This window comes from Anguilla rostrata, chromosome 11 (genome assembly GCF_018555375.3).
Source record: "Anguilla rostrata isolate EN2019 chromosome 11, ASM1855537v3, whole genome shotgun sequence".
NCBI classification, from domain to species: Eukaryota; Metazoa; Chordata; class Actinopteri; order Anguilliformes; family Anguillidae; genus Anguilla; species Anguilla rostrata.
The window spans coordinates 17,157,800-17,170,476 of NC_057943.1; the positions used below are offsets into that span (position 1 = coordinate 17,157,800).

General features: G+C 44.3%; 1 protein-coding gene across 1 annotated transcript in view; it reads right to left on the reverse strand.

The window, feature by feature from the left end:
* Nucleotides 1-12,677, reverse strand: part of plxnd1 (plexin D1) — a 48,305-nt gene that overhangs the window by 11,065 nt on the left and 24,563 nt on the right. The window contains exons 13-23 of the mRNA XM_064298359.1: nt 12,135-12,280; nt 10,286-10,391; nt 8,702-8,841; nt 8,295-8,474; nt 7,760-7,856; nt 7,258-7,524; nt 5,197-5,346; nt 3,591-3,705; nt 2,928-3,035; nt 1,777-1,889; nt 549-653 (exon numbers count right to left, since the gene is read on the reverse strand). Of these exons, the coding sequence (XP_064154429.1) occupies nt 549-653; nt 1,777-1,889; nt 2,928-3,035; nt 3,591-3,705; nt 5,197-5,346; nt 7,258-7,524; nt 7,760-7,856; nt 8,295-8,474; nt 8,702-8,841; nt 10,286-10,391; nt 12,135-12,280 (1,527 nt within the window). The remainder of the gene's footprint in view (nt 1-548; nt 654-1,776; nt 1,890-2,927; nt 3,036-3,590; nt 3,706-5,196; nt 5,347-7,257; nt 7,525-7,759; nt 7,857-8,294; nt 8,475-8,701; nt 8,842-10,285; nt 10,392-12,134; nt 12,281-12,677) is intronic.

Consider the following 12,677-nt stretch of genomic DNA (forward strand, 5'->3'; position numbering starts at 1 on the left):
TTGTATTTATGGATTTATATACTGGGACCTTAAAGCGGTGTCTCTAAAGACCTTTTTATCACAGACCACTTAATCAAATGCAGACAGATTCCACTGATTAACAGCCTGAGAAACAACAGTGGGGACCCTCTTTAAAATGCGAGGACATGATTGGCTCAGAGGATGGGGATTTGACAAAATGTACAATCTACAACCTCCCCCTTTTAGATAAGACAAACTTCTAATACTGAAATGGTAAATATACTTTACAAGGCAAGGAATGTTCAGCATTCCCAGTAAATTGTTATCTGGTTAGAAAATTCACCAAATCCCACTGATACTGTCCAGTCGTTTGTTATCAGTACCAAGGAAACTATAAAGTAGGATTAGTAAGTTTTACACATAAACTCAAACTAGAGTTAGAGTGCTAAAGACTTAAATGGCCCTTAAGTCTGTTCTAACCGTAACTGCAATCTCTCTCCTGCACTTGACTAATGGTGAACTGTCCCATGTCTTGTTTGAAAGGTACCAGAATTTTGGGTGAGAAAGGAAGCGTCAGCCGCACCCACCTGCCAGTCCTGCAGGAGAGGGTGTGTCTCGGGCAGGGCTCGCGGTCCGAGGGCATCGTTCTCATAGATGGGCTGGACGAGACTCCTCTCATAGTCTGAGCACATCTGCATGACATGCACACAGTCAGAGGGACACATAAACTTCACAAAATCTCACACCATCTCCGAAAATGGAAAAACAAACAGCTAGGCCTCTATGAGAGAGCCCATATCCCAGGACACAGGCTCTCTGAGTTATGGTGCACCCTGGGAGAGAGCAGTGCAGACATAAATAAGATGTCTGAACTAATGATGGGGAAAAGAATATTGTGTTTTCAGACAGAATACTCTTGGGTGCACAACACCAAAAATAATAAACTTGCAACTGTTTAAGCACCAGACCTAAATCAAATGCCACCATCTAAAGATGCATTTAGATGTAAATACAATGCTGTAAAATGTTGTTTCACTGCTGCTAAGCAAGACCTGTTTTACATATTCAATGCTTTCACTCCGCAGCTGCTGGTGCTACTCACTCTCAGACAGCCTCTTTGAAACCCTGATGCGTTTGAAGTTTAGCATGGCTAAAGTGGCTTTACAAAAAATACTTGTGAATTTAAATGAGGGAAAAGGTTACATAAATGTTTTGAAAAAGTAAAGACGCAATCTTGTGCTTTTTTGTTTTTCATAAATGTTTGTTCTGAAATAAATCCCTGAAACAAAAAAATATATATTTGAAAACACTGAATTTCAAACAATTATTATTTTAAAGTAATTGAAAAAAATATGTATTTAATACATATTTAATACATACTTCATTTTAAAACAACTGAAACACCAATTTCACCCAGATGTGGTAAAAAAAAAAAAATTAAACTGCTCTTAATGTGATCTCATTATAAGATAGGGAGAATCCCAGAACTAGAGCAAAAGGGGAAAGGTTGATTGTTCTGTGTTTTCTACCGCAGTGGAGAAACACAGAAAGTGCTGAGGTAACAATAAAACCACTTATGATACATTAGCTTGGGTTTTCAACACTTAGAGTACCCTCCCCCTCATTTCTACAGATTACAACCACAGACTTTTCCACTTTTCCCTAGATTCTGACCCAGTTCTCTCTGTATCTCATAAGGGTGTGTGTGTGTGTGTGTGTGGACAGTAAGAGCTGAACTTGAGAAAGAGCCCAGCTCTGTTCTTGCCTGGCAGAGGCCCTAGGTCTGTGGTTTTCATAGCGCAATGCAATATCTACCTTTGGGAAGAAGGTCCGTGTGACAAACTGTTTGTATTCTAGAAAGGGGATGCCCTGGCTGCGGTTTAACTCCTTGGTGAGATCCGTCATGTCAGTTTGCAGCTCAGCAAAGCCTGTGCAGAAACAACAAGGGACCAGTGGTCAATGCGGGAAAACCCAGTAATCAAACACAGTCACTGTCTCCCATTACACATCCCCCAGCATAACAACCACTTACTTGGATACTGTATACAGTATCTGGGGGAAAGCACCAATTTTATTTGTGTAGTGCTTTTCACAGAGACTATCACACAGATGCACTACACATGTGCTGTACAGGCCGTTTTCACATGGATGCCGTCACAAAGACGCATTATGTTTGTTAAAAAATGCTAAATGTGTTGAACATTTGATTGATATGATATTATCTGAATATTTAACACCAGACCACCACCATTTCCATTAAGTAACTGCTGTAAATCGCCCCAGACACACTACACAGACTCTCGCACTGCGCCCAGGCGAGAGCCTCTTTAAAGTGACCGAAGCAGCAAGCTGTGCTCCGGCGATGACAGAGGCTGTGCTCAGCCACTGCGCAACTCGGCTCCAGGCCTTCCATAAATCTGGCAGAGCCCCGACAGGCTCGCAGGCCTTCAGACGGGCCCGCTCTGCCCCTGCCTCAGAGTCGCCCCACATTCCCGCCCCCTCCTACACACACTGCCTGACAGGGTAGCCATAACAAAACCAGCATGACCGCTGAGTGCATGTGAGTGTTTTGTGAGTCACGCTTACATAGCAGAAACTTTCAAAAGCTAACACACACACACACACAAAGGCGCTATCTGTAAAGCTCTCTCTTCACTTCTGGCTTCTCTCGACTGGCCTACGCACACAGTATTGGAGAATAGGAGAAAACTTCAATAGGGCTTTAATGGCATTTTCAAGCACTATAAGCCCCCCTGGTGTCATTAGAGATGAGATTAAAGTCAGACGCTATGGAAGCGGTTCTTGCTTTTGTGGGGAAGGGGCCAAGATGACGCCCTCGGCTTGGTACTCGGACAGTCCTTTGAAGCCTCAATGTGTGGGAGTGTGTGTGTGTGTGCGTGTGGGTGGGTGTGTGAGAAAGAGAGGGTGAGTGAGAGAGAGAACAAGAGAGAAAGAGAGAGAGAGACCTTTGCGGATCTCATCTCGGATCTGTGACTCCATCTCCTCCATCTGCATCAGGGTCTTCTGCCAGTACCGCTCCGCTCGACGGCTCTTCGTACAGTACACAACCAGGGCTGAAGGGAAGGGTGGGGAGAGGGCAGGATATGAAAACAATGATGTAGAGCATGAACAAGAGCAACAATAGCATGAACTGTGTAGGACAGGAAAGAGAAAAATAGTAAGGTGAGGGGGAGAGAATGCGGAGACAAAACTGAACTGCCAACTGCTAATATATTCCACAGTATTCTCTGTATATTCATACATGTGCAGTTAGTCTGTACAGGCTTATGCTGGAACAGTTCTCTAAGACGAACATAGAAATTCCTTCTTTCACACTGATCATACCAAACAGTCCTCATCAACCCCCTTCCAGAGAGAGAGAGAGAGAGAGAGAGAGAGAGAGAGAGAGAGGGAGAGAGAGAGACAGAGAGAGAGAGACAGAGAGAGAGAGAACAGAACAGTCTCGCTTTTGTGTAGAACTTCAGAGGGTGTCTGTGACTAGGGACTAGGAGCTGAATTAGACAGTTCAAAAAAAAGGGTTTCTCTTGGAACAATGCCCTTTAATCTCTGTGCACATCTGGATCATATGTATATCTGGATACCTAACAACTCTGACACCACTGACTTACCCACAGTGCACAGGAGCAGCAGTATTCCACACACCACTATGGACACCACAATGGCTGGCTCACTGTTCCCCAACTGCACCATGGCAATGGTCTTTTGGAAGTTCCCAACTTGCACCTGTACATAATAAAATTGAGACACTGAAACATGAATGTACATATAAACATGCAGCCACACAGGCTGAGCCTCAGATGGAAGGCAGCTACCTTAAAAGGCAGCATTTGAAGACAGCATTTACACTATTTTCACAATTCTGCATAGGATATCTCAGAGATCTTTGCGGTTACCTTGGGCTTCTTACTTCCGTTAAAATAATGTTGGCTGAAAACAGCGAAGTATAAAGTATAAGAATTGTATAAGGGTTCCATGACTGTTAATACCATATAAAAATATCAAGAAAGTTTCAGTTCCATAGTCCATCTAATACTCGGTTCCTTAAACATGAGCATATCTGCAGTTTCACTTTGTCATTCAGTACACATGCGCTTGGGCAGCCAGTGGAGCCCCGGCCCACAGTCTCTCCCACCCTACGGGGGAATTACGGAAGTTGAGTCTCAACATCTCTGGGCACGTTTATTTGTTCAGCTCTTTAAAAAAATTGTTTTTTTTTTTTTAAAAAGTCCAACAGCAGAACGTTTATGATAAAAAAAACTGCAGCATTGTTCCGTGTTCCTGTTTCGAATGGAAGAAAATGGCACTGCACACAACAACGTCATTGGCTATTACCCGCCGCAGTTAGGTGCCAAGGGAAATAAAAAAGGGTATTTCTACAGTGAAAAAAACACACAGCTTCCCCACACAAGTGGACTGTTTTAGGATGCCTAACATACAAATAAGGCCACAACAGCAGTCCATCCATCTGTGTTATGACAACCTGGCCAACCTCCAACCCCTTAGCACCCAGACTCTTTTCCTCTTGCTAATTACTCCTGCGTATTTATAGATGTCTAATAAAGGAATTTGTTTTAGTCTTTTGCTTTCTTTGTGACGGAGCCAAAAAATGCCATCATGCTGTGCTGCCCGGCCTCATTTGGCAGATTGTGCCATATTTAACCTGCTGCTGTGGCGAGCTCCTAATGGATCAAAAGCAGAGTGAAGGCGTGCTTCTATTTTTCTCTCAGTAAGCTCTCCCAAAAGCCATGCAACGCGGATAAATAGGAAAGGGATAGGTTCCTGTTTGTCTCATACTGGCACCACCCTGCTAGCGACATTCTACATTATCAGTGAAGTACAGTCTTACTGGGACTTGACATAAGCCTCCAGTTTTTGTAGATATAAAATGGTGCCTACATAAATTATCCTCCTGATTTTAATTAACACATGATTTAAATATTAGTGCTAATGACTGAGCATAACACAGTCCTCCACTGTTAATCAGAGGTGTTGTTGCCTCCATTAAGCACACTTACCAGTAGTCTTAGTAGAAATTAGACTCATGTGCACGACATGCCATGATAATTTGTCAAGGCAATTCATTTGTCAATTCAGGTCTCTGGAACAGATGTGTCATTTTCAACTTGCAGGTAAAAGTTTCTCTGACAGTAATATTGGTAATATTTTTTGGTAATACAAAACATTCTCTCTCATGATAGGTATCTTTGTACTTACAGTGACAGGGAGCTCTCTCTCATTGGAGCTGAGGGTGCCGTTGATGGTACAGTGAAAAAGCTGTTCATAATTGAACTTGATATCACAAGGGATGGAGCCAATCATCACGGTGTATTCTTCTGGTGCCAGGTCCAGCTCACTGGGCCCTTTCTGTACCAGACCAAACAATAACAGCCGTCCATCAGCCTAGTCAAAACCTTCAGATCGATCCCTCATGGATATAATGTGCACGCTAACTCGTGGAATATAGCTGTGGAAATTCATACAGGCTGTTCTAATTGTAGCTTTGCACATTTGCAAAAATACACGCCCGACTCATATTTCATAAGATTATGCCTACAGCACACAACATGTTCAAGTTGTAGGCAAGTGCAATGAAATTTGTTTTTAATGAACCAAAAACATTTTTAAAACTCATCAACTAACAGGTGCTTGACATTTTCATTTATATACATAAATATATCATGAATGACAACACCAGGGACTTGAAAGGGGTTTTAGAGCCAGAGCAACACTATAGGCAGTAGAGGGCATTTAGGGTCCAAACAACATGTGGGTTATAGAACCAGATCTATGGCAGTGATTCTGAGGGGGTATATTAGGCCAGACCAATACCACCCCCTCCATGACTGCTTGATATCGCATTAAGGCAGTGGGAGAGAAGCAGGTGAGCAGGTGGGTCAGTGAAACACAAAAACAGAAAACAATAAGAGGGCTGAGCATGTGGAAATCTGCATTATTTATTCTTATACAACTTCCCGTTCACTGATTGAACTCCCTGGCCCTCTCCCATCTCAGGATGCCAACCCCTGCTTCTTTGTCAACAAAAGCTTCCTTGCAATCTGTTATTCTATTCCAAAAAAACATCCACTCGCCCCCACAGCCTTCCTCAAATGGGACAGAAGCAGCACATCCGATTGGCCCAGTGAGAGTTCCTTCCTCTTTTGACACACGGAGGAAAAGCAGCATGTTCAAAGCCACATTTATGCATGCAATTTCCTTGTTCTTTTTTTTGTTAAACCATAAGCTTAAAGAAACCAAGTAGAAGTCTTTTTTAATAATACATCTCATCGCATAAATATGTTTTTAAACAGGAACTTTGGTCAGCAGAGGTAAAACTTCACATACAAATATAGATGCCTGCGATTTTGGTTAAAGGTTGTGACTGCATATCTTCTGTGTAGCTACTGAGAATAGCACAACCCACACAAGATAGGAACAAATGTTGAAATAGAGGTGCTTTTACAGGCAACATAATGTTAGTACATACATTTTGGACTGACACTAGCTTTCTACCTTGTCAGCAAGGAGAAAATGTCAAACTGTTGACAGAAACAGCAATTCTAATGATGCAATTAGGGTATTTCGCATTTAGATCCAATAACAAATAGTAATGAAAGAAACCCAACTGTGCAGTGTCAGCAATTGACTGAGTCAGCTCTCCCTCATTGGCCCAGTGGTCTGATCACCACACAAGCTGAAGAGGCATTTCATATTGATGCTGAGCATCCACAGATCTCATTTAAACCTTCTGTTTATGTTCTCTCACAACCACAGTTGGTCAGAGGTCTCCAAGTCACCAATTTTCTACACAGTATCAATTCACATTTGAAAATAAATCAATTCAAAATTAAGCATGTTTTATATTTTGCTGTATTTGAATGAAAAGAAAAGGCACTACAGTACACAGATGACCACCCCTCCCCAATTGATGCAGGCTCAGCTTAACAAGCTAATCATAGTCACAACCGTTATAAAGCACCTTTCACAGAGACACAGTCACAATAAATATTTAGAGGAAAATGCGAAAATTGGCAAAGATTGGGCTGAACCGTCAAAAAACCCAGCAAGTGAGGTCAACACCCCCCAGCAGAAAGAAAAACATGCTTGGGAAGTTGATAAATTCTAAAGGTTATTAGTCGCATAGAACAACCCAGCGATACTGACAAGCATGCGATGGAAAATTCTCACTGGCCTGGAGCTCAAATCTCCCCTCAGAAACCCAGCCTCCACTCCTCACTCTCTTCCCACCACCTCTAACTGTTCAACAGGGATACTCACATTGATGATGAGGGTCAGCGGCTCTCCCGAGTGGTGCTTGATGAGTTTCTCCTTGTTGGCAGTGAAGAACTGGGGGTCCTCCAGGTAGTCCATGTTGAAAAAGTGGCCCCCATGAAGCTCACCGTCCACCTCCAGGGCCCCGTGGGGGGCGGGACTGGCCCCCATGTACAGGACTTCATTCAAGAAGAACCTCACCTTGGCCCGTGTGGACTGGGGGGAAGGTGGGGATGGGCAGGTGATAACAGTGGAGTCCCTGACTGTGCAGACCTGCAAATAAGGAAAGGATATGTTTCATCTTTCTTTGTGATTGTGCTTCTCTCTCACTGAGATTTGATTCACTAATGAAAGATTAGATTCTGCTTCTCTACAACATGCAGCTAATCCAAACTCCATTAAAATTATGATTTGCTTGTATATCCAACTAGACTGCTAATGAAATTATTTAATTATTTTTCAAAGAACAACTCTCCAATATTGCCATGCTATGTGTAATGTGACATACACTCTTAGCAGGTCCGCTGTCCATCCCAGTGACCTCCATGGTGACAGTCTGCACCAGGTCAAAACCCTGGCCTGTCACTGTAATGGTACGGCCCCCACTGGAACACAAACAAGCACGCTCTGTCAGAGGCCGAGTCAGCACACATGCCAATCAAACACCCCTCCTTACCCAGTCTGGCTTCTATGGACCAGATCAGAGAGCTGAGCTGAGTTTATACTATGCCTATTAGACCATAGTGAGTTTATAGTTGCACATTAGTGCCAGAGCAGCCTAGTCTCTGGCTACCCATAGCACCATGATATCAGATGAACTGTGCATACTGTGAAGCCCGTTTACCTATTTGCATAACATTCTGTTAAATTCAGTTTTATGTAACAGTAAACATTTATTATTTTAAATTGTCATATTGGTAGAGTAGCAAATTTGACAAGGAAGCAAAAACTATGATAAAATCAAACCACTGTTCAGAGGATAGACTGTTCAAACCAAGTGAAGTACTCTTATAAATAGCACGTAAGACAGGGGCAACAGGCACCTGAGGTAGCTCTTGCTGGGGTGGATGGTGCTGATGCTTGGGTCTTTCTCGTAGGTGTAGAGCACGCTGAGCCGAGAGCTCTGGCAGGGCAGGTCTTCAAACTCCACGCACACAGGGACGGGATCAGCACAGGGCTGCACTGCCGCCGGCATTCTGCACGCAATGACGTCCGAGTGTCGCCTGCGTGTAACGCAAACACAACAACATAACCCCACCATACCTCACAGCAGAAACAACAATAAACATCACACCGCACAACGGTGAGCATCACCGAAAACAACACCAAACCACAAAAAACTTAAATTCATGAAGAGGTCATACTACTGTAAATATCAAGATGTCTTAAACAGGATCACTGTGAGTCACAGACCCCTGGGGAACAGTATGTTTCAGAAGTGAGGGCTTACGTGATAATTGCACAGTCTTGGGTGCCATTGACCCTCACCCGCACCTGGGACCCCACGTCTAGATGTTCGCCTTTGATGGTAACTCTGGTCCCCCCTGCACGAGACCCATTCCTGGGTTCCATGGAAATAACTCTTGGGACCTGGGAGGGGTGGGGTGGCAGGGATTTCATTAAGATACAGTCTTAAGTAATTATATCCAATGTTTTGGTCACATACTCTAGGGACATACTCATAAGGGATCTTCACACGGGAAAAATAGGAAAATGATTACTTGGTTGTGCCAAGCATTTATCAACCAGTCACACCCAGGAACATGGACTTCCTGGGTGTGTACAAAGTCCAACCAAAATGCTTTCATTTTGTTGTCAAACATGTCTTAACTTCTTCCAGAATGGGCACAACTGCGAATACATTTAATACAGTTCGGTAAAACTGTAAGTAACCTTTTGTATTTAAAAATCAAAGACACGCATGTTAGGTATACTCCTGCCATTGCCCTTTAGCAAGGCACTGGCCTCAGACGTGGAGCTTGTCCCCAGGCGCTGCACTGTAGCTGCCCACTGCTCCTAAGTAGCCAGGATGAGTCAAAGGCAGAAGACAAATTTCCCCCTCGAGGTCAATAAAGCATGACTTAAACTTAAACTTAAAGCTTTTTTAATTGGTCTGGTTTTATCCAGCCCTACACTCTGACTGACTACAGTAGGCCTAGCAGTGTCCGCCTCCGAGCAGAGAAGGGTTTGTGGAAGCGAACAGGACATCTGCATTCCGAAACCTTCCTGCATTCCCCCCAGAGACTGCCTCCCAGCCACCCCAGCAGTCATATGATTCCCTCATTCAGGATTCACTTCCTGAAGGAAGGGGCGGGGAGGGGCCGGCAGGGGCCTATTGTCTGAGAGGGTCTGCTGGACCACTCTCTCCTTGTGCAGCCAGCATTCACTGGGGCAGATGTTTCCTAAGCCTGGGGTTGGAGGAAGGAGGCTCCGAGCACACCTCCTTCCTGTCTATGAGCAGATACTGCATGTCTCAGCCTGGGGAAGTGCCATCTCTGGGAGGCCGCCTCCCACAGACAGGAGATTGCAAAACATTTCCAAACTGCATGGGCTGCCTCTTGTTTGTGTTGTGGGATGTGTCCAAGGCAATATCATGTTTAAATCTAATCATCTGATGAAGTGGTCTGTTAAGACACCAAAGAAATCCACAAAAAACAAAAAAATAAAACAAACAAAAGGCTTCTATATGTGTTTCCACTGACTGAATGTTTGAAACCCGAAGGGAAAGCATTTGAGTCAGGGTCAATTAACACAAAAAGGCTTTGTTTTAATTGTTAATACTGTGTGCTCAAAAGAAGGCCCTTTCAACAACAGACACAATTGTTTTTGTTGGCATCAAGTTCAGAAACTGTAATAATGCTTCTAAGGCCTTGAAAAACATTTGAAGATTCCCATGTACTTGCATACATGATTATTATGAGAAGCAGCTGTTAACATTACTCAAACACTGTAGGTCCTTCGCCACAATGCAAAAAATACAGAGCAACGCAGATGGAGAGAGTGAGGGAGAGTGAGGGAAAGAGAGCAGACTCACCAAGTACGAGTAGGCCTCCTGAGACCTCCCCACTGCATTATGGGCCACAGTGACGCTCACCCTTTCTGACATCTTGGCCCGGGAGTCCCCTGTCACACATACCAGCCTGTGTGCAAGACATCAACAGCAGAATTCAACACCACTGCACACCGCAAGCAGAAATTAACACCCCTTATTAAACAGCTTTAAAATATTCCAGAATAGATGCAATGACTGGCAGTGAGAAATAAGGGAGTGCCAAATCTATCTTGGAAAAAAAGAAGCCATCAAAAGCAGACTCCACAGACGGATATTACTGCCAAGCAGCACGTTGAAGCAGTAACTCTCCCTCCCAGATGGAAGTGATGTCCCCATTGATTGAAGAGCCAAGTCAAACTTTAAAGATTCACCCACCTATCAGAAAACTTGTTGGACACTATCAGCTAATTTGTTTTGTCAGGCGCTTATTTAGGCTGTTCAGAAAACACCTGCCAGGAAATGTGGGGCTGTGTCGCCTAAGCATTAGCATATGTAGTGGAAACAGGACTGAATCTGAGAGGGTCTTTGTGGTGAGGAGGGTCTGACTCATACAGAGTTTTACCACAGTGCTGATGATAAATAGAACTCTGATCAAACCACAGGAGGTTAGATGTCAGAGACGTAGTCTGCTTTTGGGAAATCACTCGCCATTAGAATGATAGGCATTAAAGGTAAAAAGGGGAATGTCTTTCGATTAACTCTAACTTGAGGTCTATGATCTGAGTATTTTGAGTGATGCCTTTAGGTTTTGTGAGCTTAACCCCCTGGTCCCCTCTTGATGGACCAGAAAATATTGTGACTCAGTGGTGAGAGCCAGCGGATCTGCAGGCGCCTGCAGGAATATGCAGCATTAATCAAAACCAGGAGTGGAGGCTCTCAAAGCTAAGGCAAGTGCTTATGTTAATGAGAGACAAGCTGACACCCTCACTCCAGAGCTCTGAAGGATTTTTAAATGCACTGCACTCCATCTCTTCAAATGGAATTGGTTTAAATGCGGAGCGACGTGCTCGCTGCATGCCTCCCTTTACTGCCGCTCGTTCACACCGGTCAATGCGTGACCTCTGCAGGCCTGGGCAAACACCTGTTATAACAGTGCTGCTTTTGAGTCATAAACAGGTGCCGTCTCTGCGTGTGTCTGCGGTATAAGAAATGACATGTTGTGATTTAAAACCTAAGACTGACCTCTCTATGCAAAGAAAGTACTGTAACTGCCCTGTCATAACACCGAGGGTGTAAAATCCTGATCTAATCAGGCGAGAGTTGGGCGGATGACATCACTTCACTGAAATGCAGCCTGCCATGCCTGTGCCTGACAGAAAGTACCACAGCAGACCACGAGCGTGACCCTCAGATAACTCCAGGACTTCACTCTCCCACGATCCAGTCAACATGAACTGCAGAGGAATAATAAACTCTTGGGCCTGCCGTGTACCGTTACGTGTGGCTTGTCATATGAGGAGGTGGACGGACATGATTTTTAATGAGAGGACTTCAGAGAGAAGTGAGGGCAAGGGTGATTGGAAGGGCATATGCTGAGGTTCCATCTGCACCATGGAGACTACAGAGAGACTCCTAGACACATCAATACCATTATTGCTACAAGGTACGGAAAAGAATTTGTGTGCAGTAGCAGTCATAGAGGGAAATCACACTATGTTGAACCATTGCAATGTAAGGACATAGGAATCAAGTACCTATGTTAATCCAAGTACTTAACGACTGGATTAGCCTGATACCAATGAGTAGTGACTAGCATCAGTGCAACACCAGAGATTTGGGAGGGAGAGTTATCTACAAGGGAGCATGAGGAGACTGCCGCTAGGACACTCACTGCACGGAGACATCGTATCGGTCCTCCAGCAGCCTGCAGGGCACTGCTCCGATGGCCACGCTCACGTCCGAGGCCCTGCGGCCCAGGTTCCTTCCTTGGATTGTGAGCAGCGTCCCCCCCTCCGACGGCCCGCTCAGTGGCCAGATCTACGGGCAGAGGAGGAGCAGGGGGGTTAACAGGAAGTCTGGAATGTGTAGAACTAGGTCAGAGGGAAATCTAACTTTGCAGGGTGACCAGTGAGAACCAGTTGAAGCTACATGGGCCAGTGGGGCTGCCTTTGTCCTCCCATTATTGCCCACTGGAAACATTTATATTCTGCAGGCCAAGAATCGTGTTTGTGATCAATTAGGGGCAGTGAATTACTCAGAATTGGAAACAGAGAAAACAAATCTGTAAGTTTATGCCTCAGCTGGAGCCTTAGCTGCAAATCAAAAATACACGTCTCCCTCCTTATGCTCAGCAGAGAAGTTTATTTTTGGAGAACAACCACTTATGAGTCAGATTCTGATGTTCAGCATTACAGCTAAAATCTCAGCTTCACTG